Source organism: Giraffa tippelskirchi, chromosome 2 (assembly GCF_054371585.1).
Source record: "Giraffa tippelskirchi isolate mGirTip1 chromosome 2, T2T-mGirTip1v1.2.pri, whole genome shotgun sequence".
NCBI classification, from domain to species: Eukaryota; Metazoa; Chordata; class Mammalia; order Artiodactyla; family Giraffidae; genus Giraffa; species Giraffa tippelskirchi.
In genome coordinates, this window is record NC_137276.1 from 163,859,000 (window position 1) to 163,873,300 (window position 14,301).

At 37.2% G+C, this 14,301-nt stretch overlaps 1 protein-coding gene across 1 annotated transcript; it reads right to left on the reverse strand.

Moving 5' to 3' along the window:
• Positions 1-290: 290 nt before the first annotated feature.
• FBXO45 (F-box protein 45) lies at positions 291-14,058 on the reverse strand. The gene is made up of 3 exons (XM_081571545.1): positions 13,621-14,058; positions 7,906-8,262; positions 291-3,494 (listed from the first exon to the last, which is right to left on the reverse strand). Exons 1-3 carry the CDS (start codon positions 13,921-13,923, stop codon positions 3,309-3,311), a joined length of 846 nt encoding a protein of 281 aa, XP_081427671.1. The 5' UTR covers positions 13,924-14,058; the 3' UTR covers positions 291-3,308.
• Between the last annotated feature and the right edge of the window lie 243 nt (positions 14,059-14,301).

The window sequence follows — 14,301 nt, forward strand, 5'->3', positions numbered from 1 at the left end:
ATAAAAAGTTAATTATAATATCTACTATGTGGGTTAGGGTTCTATTATTTTCCAAACTCTCTTTCTCTGATCAAATCATATCTAAAAGGCAGAAGATGCCTAATCACAGAACCACGATTTTTAAGTATTCAACTGAGCAATACCTACTTGCTTTACATGCCTTATCAAATCTATATCCAAAATTACAGGAATAAGAATGAAGGAGATGAAATCAGTGGTTTAACATTCAAAAGTCAGATAATGAAAAAATAATGGCAACTAAGAAATGATATATATTAACCACAGAACTCTTTGTACGAAAAGTTTTAATGAATTGTGAGCCATTGACCATTACAGACTTTAAACCTTAATATTTCTTCTTTCCTGTGTGAAACCAGATAATTAAACCAGTCTATCTCAAGTATGACAGAAGACCATAGTACAAATAAGAGTAATGTTTTCTTACCCATCTGCATGCTTCACTAAAGTTAAGAACCAAAGAGAGTGCTCCTGGTTTCCCAAGTCAACAGAGCAGATCCAATTACACATTTCTTCCTGATCACAGTTTCAGTTGAAATACAACAAATACAACTTTGCCTTTCAATAGCACTTTTTATCCACAGCACAAGCACTTTCCCATTATTTTCTTCTTTACCCTCAATATCCTTGTGAGGTAGTGAAGGGAGGGAGCAAGGATTTTTTTTTGCAGATGAGAAAACTTAAGGTGAAATTTTGATCAGGGGTTCTCAGCTTTGGCAACATACTGAAATCAGCTAATAAGTTTTTTTAAAATCCTTATGGTCATGTCATACCCCAGACCAACAACAGAATCTTAGGGTATGGGACCCAAGTATCAATATTTTTCAAAATGTATATGACTCCAAAGTATAGCTACAGTTGAGAACCACTGGTTTAGATTATTTATATTTAATATTCAGACACAACTGTCTTCTAATTAAGTGCTCTCTCAGCAGCAGTGAAAAAGAGACTCCATTTCCTCAAACACTGTAAGTTTGTCTTAGTATTCTGCACAACTACTACTGGTATCCGGTAACAATTTACCCGGTTATAAACGAAAGCTCCTTACCCCCTTGATGCTCATGCTAAATAACAACCTCCATTTTATAAAATTTGCAAATCAGATATTAAAGAATTTAAATCTCTGAGATAAGAATGGCTTTTTGTTAACTATTTAGGCAATTGTTTGATTCTAGGTTCAATATGCAATAACCATGTGTTTCTGTTTTCCATTCAGCACCTTCAAAACATTGTTACAAATGAATGTTTACTAATAAGACAAAACATAAGATATAAAAACAACTCTGAGCAAAAGCTCCTAGAATTGATCATATCCCAATCTGAAAAAGAAACAAGTACTTAAGAGACCTTCTAGTTTTCTAAATAGTTTAATATTTACCCTGAATCAGATCTCTTCTTTAGTTAAATTTTAAACTTTGCCAAACTAAGTTGTTCCACACCAAGAAAAAAAAATCCATTTCTGTAGCAGCTATATTCTCTAATTCATTTAACATATAATTTCACTCTGTAGTATTAAATATGGTTTCTAGGAAGTTTCTTCCTTGATGTGGGAATCAAAAAGGATCTTTTACAGATTTCACCTTTAAGCAACATACCAAATATACAATAAATACTTGTGTACACCTTTCAGGTGGCAAAAATGAAATCTTTGCTCCTGACTGAAATCCCTTGCTTCATGGGAGTACTGATAATATTAACTCTCAAGGAGCAACCCAATAACCCCAGCCAACTGCTTGCTGTCCCTAATTTTATTAGATGTAAAACAAAATATGCATACAGCAAAACCTAAAAAGTACAAAGATTCCACTTGCCTTAGTTAATTCTTATCACAAAGATGTATCTGAAACCATACAAATTATACTTTCATACAGAAAGATATTTGTTTCTGTTTCTTTTATAACAAAAGAAAATCTCAGTTCATGTATGTTGAATTATTAATTTGAAAAAGTATTAGTGAAATCAGATTATTCAAAAATTCTTGAATAGGAATTAATGTTAAACTCTTCTACTAAAATGAAACCTTCAAAATATTGCCAACCTGAAGTCCAGCATAAGGTGTTTTATTTCAAGTCCCATGGGGGCAATTATCTATAATGAGATTAAGAACATTCTTAAACTGGGTTCAGGCTGGCACTGTTTCAGGTGGGTGAGTAAACATTTTCTTGACAACCCCAATGACAAGTTTGAGGCTTAGACTGTTGCATGATGTAAACAATATGAACTTAAAAAGATTATAATATCTACAGCATTATAAAGTTATAAAATAAAAGGGTCATTGATCAATTATTTTAAGGTCTGTGACTAACAACTTTCATATTTGAGGCCTATAAGAACAAATGGCAATGTTCTTTATTCTTACAAGACACTTTCTCAGAAGGTCAAAAAAATAAAACCAGATACTATAAGATGCACATTATTATTATTACTTATATATGTATGATTAGAAATAGATTTGCCTTCCCTCAATCTTAGCCTGGAGACTGAGGGACCTTTACAATAATTTTGATGGTTAAAAAAATAAATCAGACTGTAACAGCCATGGAAACTGTAAGCCAAATATAATACAAAACGAGCCAATACAACACATCTTCTCTTAAAATCCTCTTCTTTGTAGTTACCAAACTGTCCCTAATGTTTTTCTAATTTTGTACCATGTAGTGGTTAAGAAACTGAACTAGAACAAAGCAACTCGTTTGCCCTGTTTTTTTTACAGTTTTTTTTTTTTTTACACACATACTGTATATACAACTTTTAAAATAGCTGCACAATTTTATATCTCACTGTTAGAGAAGTGCAGTCCAGGCAGACCATGCTTCTCAATATATTAAAAATATTAAATAAAACCCAACCAGTTTCATACTTTTCCAATAGTCAAGCTGGTTGGAAAAAAGGGTCTGGAGAAAAAACAGGCAGTTGTAAAACAGGATCAATCTTTCTTCACAAACACACTACTTAAAAACTCTTGCTAGTTCCTTATCTTATCCCTTTGACACCATCTCTATGATCTCACCTTAAAAGTTGGAAATAACACATTGCTAACTTAGAGACAAAATCTGAAACATGCATATGTCAACTGCCCACTCAACCAACTGCAACCCTGAGGATTTTTCTGGCCCAGTAGAAAGAGGAAACACTAAGATCATCTCTGCTGTAGAGTTGCTTCTCCAGTTAACAATATCATGTGTTTTTCAGGATGTTTCTTGGGCATGCATGTATGACACTGTCACTTCATGATTCTACTTCCCACAAGCAGATATCTCCTCCACTCTTTCATCCCAAGAAAGCCACTGTCATCCATCCAAAGGTTTTCCAAGGTAAACCAAAGTCACTTCTGTGTTGCCATATACAGCAGAAACTGCTGGATATAAGCAGACCTTTGGAAGTCCTCTAAAGGCAACCCCCAGGAATTCATATCCACGTTCAAAAGCTAGAGTCTTATCTTCCATGTCCAAGATGACTCGAATTCTTTCTCCTATCTGCAACAGACATCAAAAGAAGGTTAGAAGAAACCCATCAAAGGCATAGCTAGTGGAAATCAAGTTGAAAATATTATTAAGAATATACATCTCAAAAAGTTATCTAGAAAAACCAAGAAAGTTATTTGTTCAGGGAGAAACATCGAGAAAAAGAACACACATCAATTTCATCAACAAATGTTTTGATGGTCTTTTTTTAAACTTAAGACTTGTGTGGGATCTATATTTAATACTGAAAATTTTAATATTCTTTCTGAACAGTCTCAAGATTTTATTTATTCTTTTTAAGGGCTTTTTAAAGAAGGTTACCACTAAAACCTATAACTTGGCACATTTTACCAAAAAAGGCACTCTAAATTTTCTCAAATTACTACAGTAAATGCATACATGGAATGTTATCCAACCTTATAAAGAAATTTAGTATGTGCTACAACACGAATGGACTTTGAAAACATTATGCTAAGAGAAATAAGCTAGACACAAAAATACAAGTATTATACTATTCCACTTATACCAAGCACCTGGAATATTCAAATTCACATAGACAGAAAATTGAATAGAGGTTACCAGAGGCTGGGGGAGGAAGAAATGTGGAGTTATGGTGCAGTGGGCACAGAGTTTATGCTGGGGATGATGAAAAAGTTTTGGGTATATGTTGGGTATACATAGTGGGGATGGTTGCACAACACTGTGAATGTATTTAATGCCAATGAATTATATACTTACAAATAGCTAATAATAAAGATTGTTGTGTATATTTCACCAAAATAAAAAAAATACTATAATAAAACACTTAGCCATTAAATTATACAAAGCAGTTCTACATACAATATGGAAATTATATAATTATGAATCGTCAAATCTGGCTATAGGTTCTAAAGACACAAAATACACTTGTTAAACAATCACTCTGTGGTCCACTACTTTGAAACACCTGTTTGTTAAAAAAAAAAAAAGCAGCATTAATTGTTAAACTAAACAGAAGCACAATTATCCAGTTCTTTTCACATATGGAAAAGTATGCAAAGAAGTAGCATATTTTATCCTCATAATTTGCATATATTAGAGGTTGTTGCATCTATATATTTGGAGGCAGAAAGTCCTAACATTTTTCAATCAAAAATCATAATTGAACACTTTCCAGTTATGATATCCCCCAGCTGCTATCATTACCTTCCTTCATTGTATTTCCTATTACAAACAACTACCAATATCTTTCTCTCTCTGCCAAACTCACAGATTAATCTCATTTTACAGACCTAAGAACTTCCAAATTACCAACATCACTACTTAATGAACAAAGCACAAACAACAACAAAAATTAGAAATAAAAAGCTAATATTCTGATGAGTATTTGTTGAGTGATTTTATATTATCTCATTTAATTCTCACATCGCTCCTAGGAGTTATCCCTACTTTACAGAAGATGAAAACAAGAAAACAGAACCACTCCCCATGAAATTTTCAAGTTTGCTTTACCTTTGAGTATATAGCATGCACATAGCACAGGGAGTAGAAAGGCCAAATTTTAGGTGTCAGAGGACAAAATTTAGAGATAGCAGCACAATTGGAAACTTAGAGGAACTCCAGAAGCAACAAAACCACAAAGAGGATGAGCCTCAAAATAAACTCTGCCCAAAACCTTATGTGAGGACTGCATTACACAAACACAGGGAAAACCCTCAGGGAACCAGGTACAAAAAGCAGCAGCTAGAAGCCAAAAAAACTGAACAAAGACATTAACTGCTATATACAGTTTCAGTCCAGGCAAGTTAACTGCCTATTGGAACAAGAAAACCTACAGTTTTCAGAACAAAGTAGTTTCTAAAGGAACAAAACATTCCAGAGTTATCGTATTGTCTACCAGGTTCAGTTTTCAATTAAAAAATAAATGGATATGAAAAGAAGCAGGAAAGTACAACTTATACACATGGAGAAAAAAGAAGTCAGTAGAAACAGACTCCAAGTGGACCCTAGATGTTGGATTTGGAAAAGACTTCAAAGTAGTTATTATAAAATATATACAAAGAACTAAAGAAAAACACAGTATTAATAAATGAACAAACAGAGATCTCAATAGAAAAATGGAAACTATAAAAATGAACCAAATGAAATTTTAGAGCTCAGGGGCACAATAACCAAAATTCACCAGCTTGACTCAATAGCGTTGAAATAACTATAGAGTTTAAATGACAAGAAGAAAAAAAAAAAACTATGAATTTAAAGATAGAACAACAGAAATTAATAAATCCAAAAAACAGAGAGAAAAAGGGACATAGCTCCAGAGGCACAGAGACAAGGAGAATATCAAGCAGTTCAACAATTACATTAAATATAAATGGACTAACTACTCAAATCAAAAGATTGAGTTAGATAAACAGAAAGATATAATTATAAGCAGTCTGGGGGACTATTTTAAATATGAAGACAATAAATGTAAAAGGATGAGGGGGAAGAGGCACTCTGCAATAATAAACATAAGAAACTTGGACTGGCTGTACTAAGACAAAACAGACATAAAGACAAGGAATATTACTAGAGTCAAAGAAGGTCATTTCGGGCTTCTCTGGTGGCTCAGTGTAAAGAATCTGCCTGCCAGTGCAGGAGACATGGGTTCAATCCCTGATCCTAGAAGATCCCACATGCTGCAGAGCAACTAAGTCTGTACATCACAACTATTGAGCCTGTACTCTGGAGCCCAGGAGTTGCAACTACTAAGCCCACGTGCCCAACTACTGAAGTCCACGTACCCTAGAGCCCGTGCTGCACAAGAGAAGCCACTGCAATGAGGAGCCCACACACCTCAACTAGAGAGTAGCTCCTGCTTGCTGAAACTAGAGAAAAGTCTGAGCAGCAATAAAGACCCAGCATAGCCAGAAATAAATAAATTTTCTCTAAAAAAAGGTCATTTCATAATGATAAAAGAGTCAGCCACATAGGTAGATATAACAATTATAAATATGCACCTAATAACAATTTCAAAACACATAAAGCAAAAACTCACAAACCTGAAAGTATAGATAAATCAACAATTATAGCTGGAGATTTTAATACTCCTTAGTAAACGACAGAACAGGTAGAAGAAAAATATAGAAAGCAGAAGACAAATATTGTTAACCAGTTTGACCTAATTGTCCTTACTAGATTATTCCATACAGCAACAGAATATATATTCAAGTACACATGGACATGCATCAGGATAAACCATATGCTAGGAATAAAACATGTCCCAATAAACTTAAAAGGACTGAAATCATATAGAGTATGTTCTTTGAAAAACAAAGAATAAAGGATTTTCACTACAAAATCACGGCTAGTGATAGAACTTTATCTTAAATGATTATTAAGTCCAGACATCCTTCTCCTTAGTGTATCTGTAGAGCCTGAAAAAACAGTAAGGAAAGGATTCTATGAAAGAAAACCTTCCATACTTTTATACCTCAGGAAATGGGATATATTTTTATTTCTTCTACTTTATTATGCCTGACTTGAGGTCAATACTAAGGCTAGAGCTTTCAAACCACATGTTCCTCTAAAATGTACAATCTATATTTCCTTAAAATTTCCAATTTATCAGATTATTATTTTTTAGACTCTGCTGAATCTATGGTGATCATATAGCTTTTACAAATAGGAACTATAATTTTGATCCTAGAAAAAAATGAATATGGCTGAAGGTTAAGATGAAAAGAATTTTAAAATGCAGTGGTTTGGTCCAGTGGTTAAGGTTCTGTGCTTCCACTGCAGGGAGCAGAGGTTTGATCCCTGGTCGGGGAACTAAGATCCTACATGCCATGTGGTGGGGCAAAAAAACAAAAATTAAAATAAAAACACAGTAGTTTGCCTGAACTTGCCTATCTTTATAGAAATCACTGACACCTCCAGAGGCTTTGAATACAATCCACAGGTCAGTAAGTAGCGGAGAAAAAGTATGTATATACATGCACAAAGGTGCATTTGTGGGGGTGAGGTATCTCGAAAAAGTAATTTAGATGTGCCATGTTGTAAGAATGATTACAATCCAGAGTACAAGCTGCCAAACTATGGCTCCTGGGCCAAATCTGGCTTGCAATGTATAAATAAGGTTTTACTGGAATAATAAACAACAGAATTGAACAGTTATGAGATATAATATGGACCACAAAGTCTAAATATTTACTATCTGACCCTGTACAGAAAAAGTTTGCCAACCCAATTTAGAGTAAAGACAGATTGTTCAGACTGAATATGTCTAAGGAAAAAAATATTACGATACCAAAAGATTATCAGAGTAGCCAAAAAAGGCCAGTTACACTATTTAAAAATTACCAAAAAGACAAATAATGCTGCTATATAAAACTTTGTAAATTTAAAACAAATTAAGGCATGACTTAACAAAGGCTCACTTTTCAGAAAATACTTGGTTTCTCACCTGATATTTTGGTGCATTGTTGCATTGTGGAAAACTGCCATTGACTTCTCCATTATGTAGTAGATTATTGTCCACTAGATTCCAGCCCCAGCTCTGGTCATCACTGCCCAGCAATGCCACATAACCTTGGCACTGCATGGGGGCTCGTTTTGTAGCAATTCCAATCACTGCCACAGTGCCCAGAGGGCCCTCCCACCACACTTCCCACGCATGGCGGCCCTCACTGAAACCAATCTTGGTCCTTGCACCATCAGTGCTCTGAGCGATGGGGTTTCGATGTAAAGTAAAGCCATTTTTCTTAATGTAGACATTCCTGGAGCAGTCATTAGTGCTGAAAGCATGTTGGAAAGCACGTATCTGAAAAGATGAAGGACCAGAGAAAGAGAATTTTATTTTTCTTAAACATTAAAAAGTACCTAAACTTTAGCGGACATGTTTTTAAACAATAAAATTATATATTTTAAGTAATACAATAAGTATTTCCCAAAAATGGCTCATTTTGGGGATGAGACACTAACGTAATAAATTACACAACATTAAAAATAAAACTGCCAACTGTTTCATTATTGACCAAAATTCTAAATCGCTGTATAATTTCTCCAAGTAGACTTCTTAAGACATCAAAAGATATACACAGAAATCCTTATATTTTAGAGAGAATATTGAGATGTTTATGGGTGACATAATGATATTTGGGAATTGCTCTGAAATATCCAAGAGTGGAGTGGGAGATTGGACAGGGTAAACATGAAACTAGACTGCTCATGAGCTAATTACCATTGGTAAAGCTTGGTGATGGGTATAGGGAGATTGTTTCCTCTACTCTGGTTTATATTTCATATTTTTACATTAAAAAGTTCAAATATGCAAAGTTTTCATGTAGGCAATGCTGTCATCAAAAAGAACGGTATTTTAAGTAAAACAGGGAACTTAGTCACATTAGCTATGAAAAATTTTAATAACCACAAACTATCTTAGATCCTCTGCCTCCTTGCTAGGTATTACTCATACACTAAGACATCACCACTCTCATTTACCAAGCCAAATAATCCCCTAGATAGCATCTAAATTCAACCACTAAAATTTATAAACAGATAGTCATTAACAGCAGCTACCATTAACAGGTTAGTTGACTTTCAATAATCACTAGTCTTTTAAGCTTCCAAAATAAAGACAGTAAGCAAACTGTTATTACTATACCATTTCTCATGTTTTAATAACTTATAGCTTTTTGGTCTGTATGTTTTTCAGAAAATCCCTTCTTTACTCAAACTGTGCAGAAGCAGTTAAAAGGCTAGGACCTATTGCTTTAGTTAACCTGAGAAATCAATTCCAGAATCATAGAATTTCAGCATAGGAAAGACCTTAAGACGTTTACCTAGTTAAACTCAGAAATTAAGACACAGGCATAAAAGTCAACATGTAAGAACCTCAAAGATAAGTCAAGCATTCAGTCCCCTCATCCAGCATGCTATCCCCTTTACCATTAGTGAGTACTTCACTGTTTAATTGTTGTACACCATCAGATCACAGATTAAAACAAAACAAAAAACCTCTTTGGTTCAGGTGTCCCATGTTTACATAAGGGGGATGTAAACCTTCAGTATATCTAATTTGTTTCTGTATCTATTCTTATTATAACAACCTGAAAGTGCTATACACATCCCAACCATTTGAGTCTAGCCAAAAATATCTTAAAAAAAACTCTAATCTAACCTAAATTTATCAAACTTTTACAGGAAATACAGAGGACAGAGAACAAAAGCAAAACCATAGGAATGAAATCAGCAAAATCCAGACTGAGGATTACTCTCTACAGGGTAAACACCTGGGTTTCTTCAAGAAATAAACTGCAGGGGTGAGAGGTGGGAGAGATGGAAGGTGTATCTGCAGACTAAATTAGCCGTAAGAGACATATCAACTGTCATGAGAACCTTATATAGATAGATCTTGCTTACATAAACTGAAAATTAAAGACACAACATTTGACATTTTTATGAGAAAACTGGAAATTTGAATGCCACATTTTCTATATTAAGGGGTTATTTATACTTCAGATGTAATAATGGTATTGGGATTAAGTGTCCTTATCTTTTAGAGATAATGTGAAAAATCAGATAAAATGGAAACAAATAAAAACAGTCTATAGCTCTTGCTATGCAGTCTCATACACAATATGGATTTTGCATTATAGCAAACAGCATTCAGATCTAGTTTAGGATGTAAGTCTGAGATTTAGAGAATTACAATTAGATGTCAAGTGGTGGGCTGCAGTCCATGGGGTCCCTACGAGTTGGACACGACTGAGTGACTTCACTTTCACTTTTCACTTTCATGCACTGGAGAAGGAAATGGCAACCCACTCCAGCGTTCTTGCCTGGAGAATCCCAGGGATGGGGGAGCCTGGTGGGCTGCCGTCTATGGGGTCGCACAGAGTCGGACACGACTGAAGCGACTTAGCAGCAGCAGCATGACTGGAATAACTAATGTTACTTGGTAATACGTAAAATACGAACTTCTAAAAAGACGTCAAATCCTAATTAGACTGACAACTCCAAGTGCTTTCCAGTTTTACACTGGCCCAAGCCTGTCCTTATCCTTTTCTCAGCTACCCTCGCTCCCTGGAAATCATATTTGACTCTTCTTTCTTCTTCATCCCACCTCACCCAGTCAGTTGTCCATCTATGTGGACTTGTTTTCTTGCAATTTCTTTCCCAGTTATCCTCTTCTCTGCTCCATACACTTATTCAGATCTTGAGCACCTCTGGTACAGAAACCAACCCCTGCCTTCTTGAATTCATCTTATGGATTACTAGTTTTTCTAAAGCACAGCTCTTACTTTGTCATTCCTTTGTTCAAATTTCTGTGGCTTCCAGCTGTAAAACAAAGCCTAAACTACGGACTGAAGCCTGTATGTCAAGGACCTCCATGATATCTCTAGTTTCAGCTTACCTTTACAATCATATTTCCCACTACAATTCAATCTAACTATTTTATATCTTTAGCCTTCCCTCTAAGTTACAAACTGTAACAGATGCCTATCTTAAAACTCTTGATGTCTTAACACTGTAAATTCTGTGCCAGCAAAACTGAACTCATTGTTATTCCTCAAAAATCTAGCCCAAGTAATCCCTATATTACGTAAGCCAGATACCTAGAAGTCATCCTGAGCACCTCCCTCTTCCTCATCCAGATTTCAAATCTACTGCCAAGCCCTGTAGTTTTTATTTCCTAAATTTCTCACTATCTCTTGTTCTACAAACTTACTACTATACGTATTTCTAAGGTTCCCCTCCAATTGGTTGTCCATTCTTAAGTCATAATAACCTCTTAAAAATGGAAAACTATCATATCACCAACCCCCATACTCCTAACTCTCCTTTGCTTACAATTTAAAATGGCTTCCTTTTGTTTGGCTGCAGTCCACCTCTTCCATCTTTATCAAACTTGCCTCAATTTTGCTCTCCGTGGTCCAGCCACACTGATTATTTTCTGTCACTCATACTCACCAGGTTCCCTCCTGGAAGGCTCCTCTCTCTCTCTTTGGCCTATTTACCCTTATTTTTGGGTCTCAGCGTTATTTTCTGAGAGAAAGCCTTTCCTGACCTCCCTACTTAGGTCAAATTCTCCACTACTGACATTCAGAGCACCATGGATCCAACCTTCACAGGACTCATCACAAATGCAATTTTACAACTGTGTGACTATTTGATAAATACCCACTTCCCCCCACTAGATTAGTGCTATATGGGAAAGCATCCATAAGCGTTTGTATTTGTTTTTATTCAGCACTGCATCTGCAAAACTGAGCATAGTACCTAACATTCATATTTTTTTTAATAAAAATATATACTATTCAAATCCTCTGCTTTCCATTGTCTTGCTTTTTGTTCAGGGTATTTCCTTTTAGTAAAATGTTCATATTCTCCCCATCTTTAAAATTTAGCTCAAATACAATCTCAATCTCAACCCTTCTAAAGCTGTTCACTCAACTTGTGAATCTCTTTCACTAAACTTCTAGTTTCTAACTAATAACCACTAGTTATTTCTATACATTTTTTTTTCTCTTCTCCTAGACTGAGGACTTTCCTACTAGGCTATGTATATCCTTTTGAATTAATCTTTTATCTTCAAGATATTCAAGAAAAGTCCTGCAACATCTGAATGCACAAGTCTATAATACCTACAGTGCAAGTAGTACAAAGGCACACAAAGTATTAAAATTTATAACCCTCTGCAAGGATACAGAAAAACAGGTAACATAGGCTGCCTCCAATCTGGATGGTGGGGGTATAAGGACTAACGGAAGACATTTTGCTTTTAGATCACTTTGCTTCATTTGAACACTGACTCACATGAATACATTATTTATTACATATTATTACATGAATCTTGAATCATGTGAACATGTCTATTACAGGCCAACTACAAAAATGTCTTAATTTAAAATGAGTAAAAATAATAAACTTTGTGGAAAAATAAAAACTAAATAAGATTCATGAAACCTATATGTTTATTAGGCACAGTAAGACAAAATTGCAATCTTCTGCCCTCTACTATATGAATTACAATTATTATCCATTGAGCATCTACTAACTGTCTTTGTAACTCATCATGTTATTTCACTTAATAGATAAACAATTTGACATATTTAAAAGTAGTAATCCTTATCCTAACCTTATTAAACTGAAACCTATTTTATTACAGAAGAATACATTTTACATTTATTTCACATGGAAAAAAAATCTCTCCTTACTCTGGCCCCACTGGCAGTCTAGCATTAAAAAGATATGTTTTCCCTTTTTTAGTTGTTAGTGTATTTTTATGTTTACCATATTCTAGATCAGACTTTATCCTCTCGTGTATACTCTTGGTGACTGCAATCTTAAATAGCTGTATCCATCCAAACTGGACTCAAGTTTACAGCCATTTGTTTATATTGCTTGAGGAATGCTCTCAGTTCTACCAAGATCTGCTACTTGACATTTTTATTTGTATATGAAAGCAAGACTGAGCACAAGAATCTGGCAGCGGGGGGAAAAAGGCACCAAAAATGGAAACGGCATGTTGGATGACAAACAGAACATAAGAGACACACCAGCAAGGTGGAACTATGAAAAAGTTGTCTAGGCAATAGCCAGTAATAGTGGGACATGGCAGTATTATGACTGTTAAGAGGCGCCAATGGTACGATGTTCTATTCAAAGCCTTTATCTTTAAAGTTAGCAGGATGCCTTGGACCACACTTATTTATAAGCCTGTAACATAGCGGAGGGAATTCAAGGTACTTGGGCAAAAATAAAACACAGTTATAAATCAGAGCTTGGAAAACGTGAGGTGAAAGCAAAAATCTTAGAAACTAAGTCAATAAGGCAGCCGAGATGATCTAATAAAGGACAGACAGAAAAATAGGATTAGAGTATTGAAAGCTACAACAATGGCCTGTTTTAAGGGGATAGACAGTGGAAAGTAGAATGACTGATGGAAACCAAGGATGGAAAACCATCTGATCCTTTAAAAAGTGCATCACGGAAGTGGGGTGGGTTAAGGAGCAGAACTTCAACCCAAAGAGATCTTTATGGCGGGGGAGGCGAGGTAAGGTACTGACTGGAGCGGTGGAAAGGCGCTTCTGACTCAGAACCTTAGCTGAGAAACACTGAGAGCTGCGCGGAGAAGCGGGACAGGGGGCAGCGGCGTGGCGCGGGGCTCCCTCACCTTGGCCTTGTAGCTGGGCAGGTTGCAGAGGATGTCCGTGCGCAGAGCCTCCTCTGCCAGGCGGCGGGCGCACAGGCTCCGCCACACCTCGCTGTTCTCATCGCCGTGCAGGCAGCGGTACCAGTGCTTGCACACCAGGGCGCAGCTCCGCAGCTCGGACAGCTCCAGGTAGGAGAACACCAACTCCAGCACCCGGCTGGGCAACCGGCCCCCGGCCCCAGAGCCCGAGCCGGCGCCCGCGCCGCCGCCACTACAGCCAGCGCCGCCCGAGGCTGCCCCAGCCCCCGGGGCCGGCGCCGCCATCGCCTCACCAGCCGGCCCGAGGGCCGCCGCCGCCGCCGCCGCTTTCCCCCGTCTCTGCTCCAGAGGCCAAGCCTCGCCTTGAGACCGGAGCAGCTCGCTCACCGCCCCTTTCACAGCTCACCGCCCGGCCCCTCCAAACCACTCCCGCCCCTGCCCGGGGGCGTCCGCCGCGCGCCCCGCCTCACTGAGGGCAGACGCACCGACTGCACGGCCGTCCCCCGCCCCTCCCCCGCGGCTCAGCGCGGTCGCCGGAACCGCCCGACTCGTACGGCCTCCCCGCGGCGCGCCCGTGGCTCCGCCATGCGGGTTGAGGGCACGAAGCAAGGACGCACGCCCAGCTCGCGCGGTTCCTTTCGGCCCCGGATGTGACTATTTGGC

Excerpts from the sequence above, each read along its gene's own strand:
- FBXO45 (XM_081571545.1), bottom strand. The coding sequence starts at position 13,923 with ATGGCGGCGCCGGCCCCGGGGGCTGGGGCAGCCTCGGGCGGCGCTGGC. Across the intron at positions 8,263-13,620 it reads TGCCCAGCTACAAGGCCAAG|ATACGTGCTTTCCAACATGC; the intron begins GTGAGGGAGCCC and ends TCATCTTTTCAG. Across the intron at positions 3,495-7,905 it reads ACAATGCACCAAAATATCAG|ATAGGAGAAAGAATTCGAGT; the intron begins GTGAGAAACCAA and ends TGTCTGTTGCAG.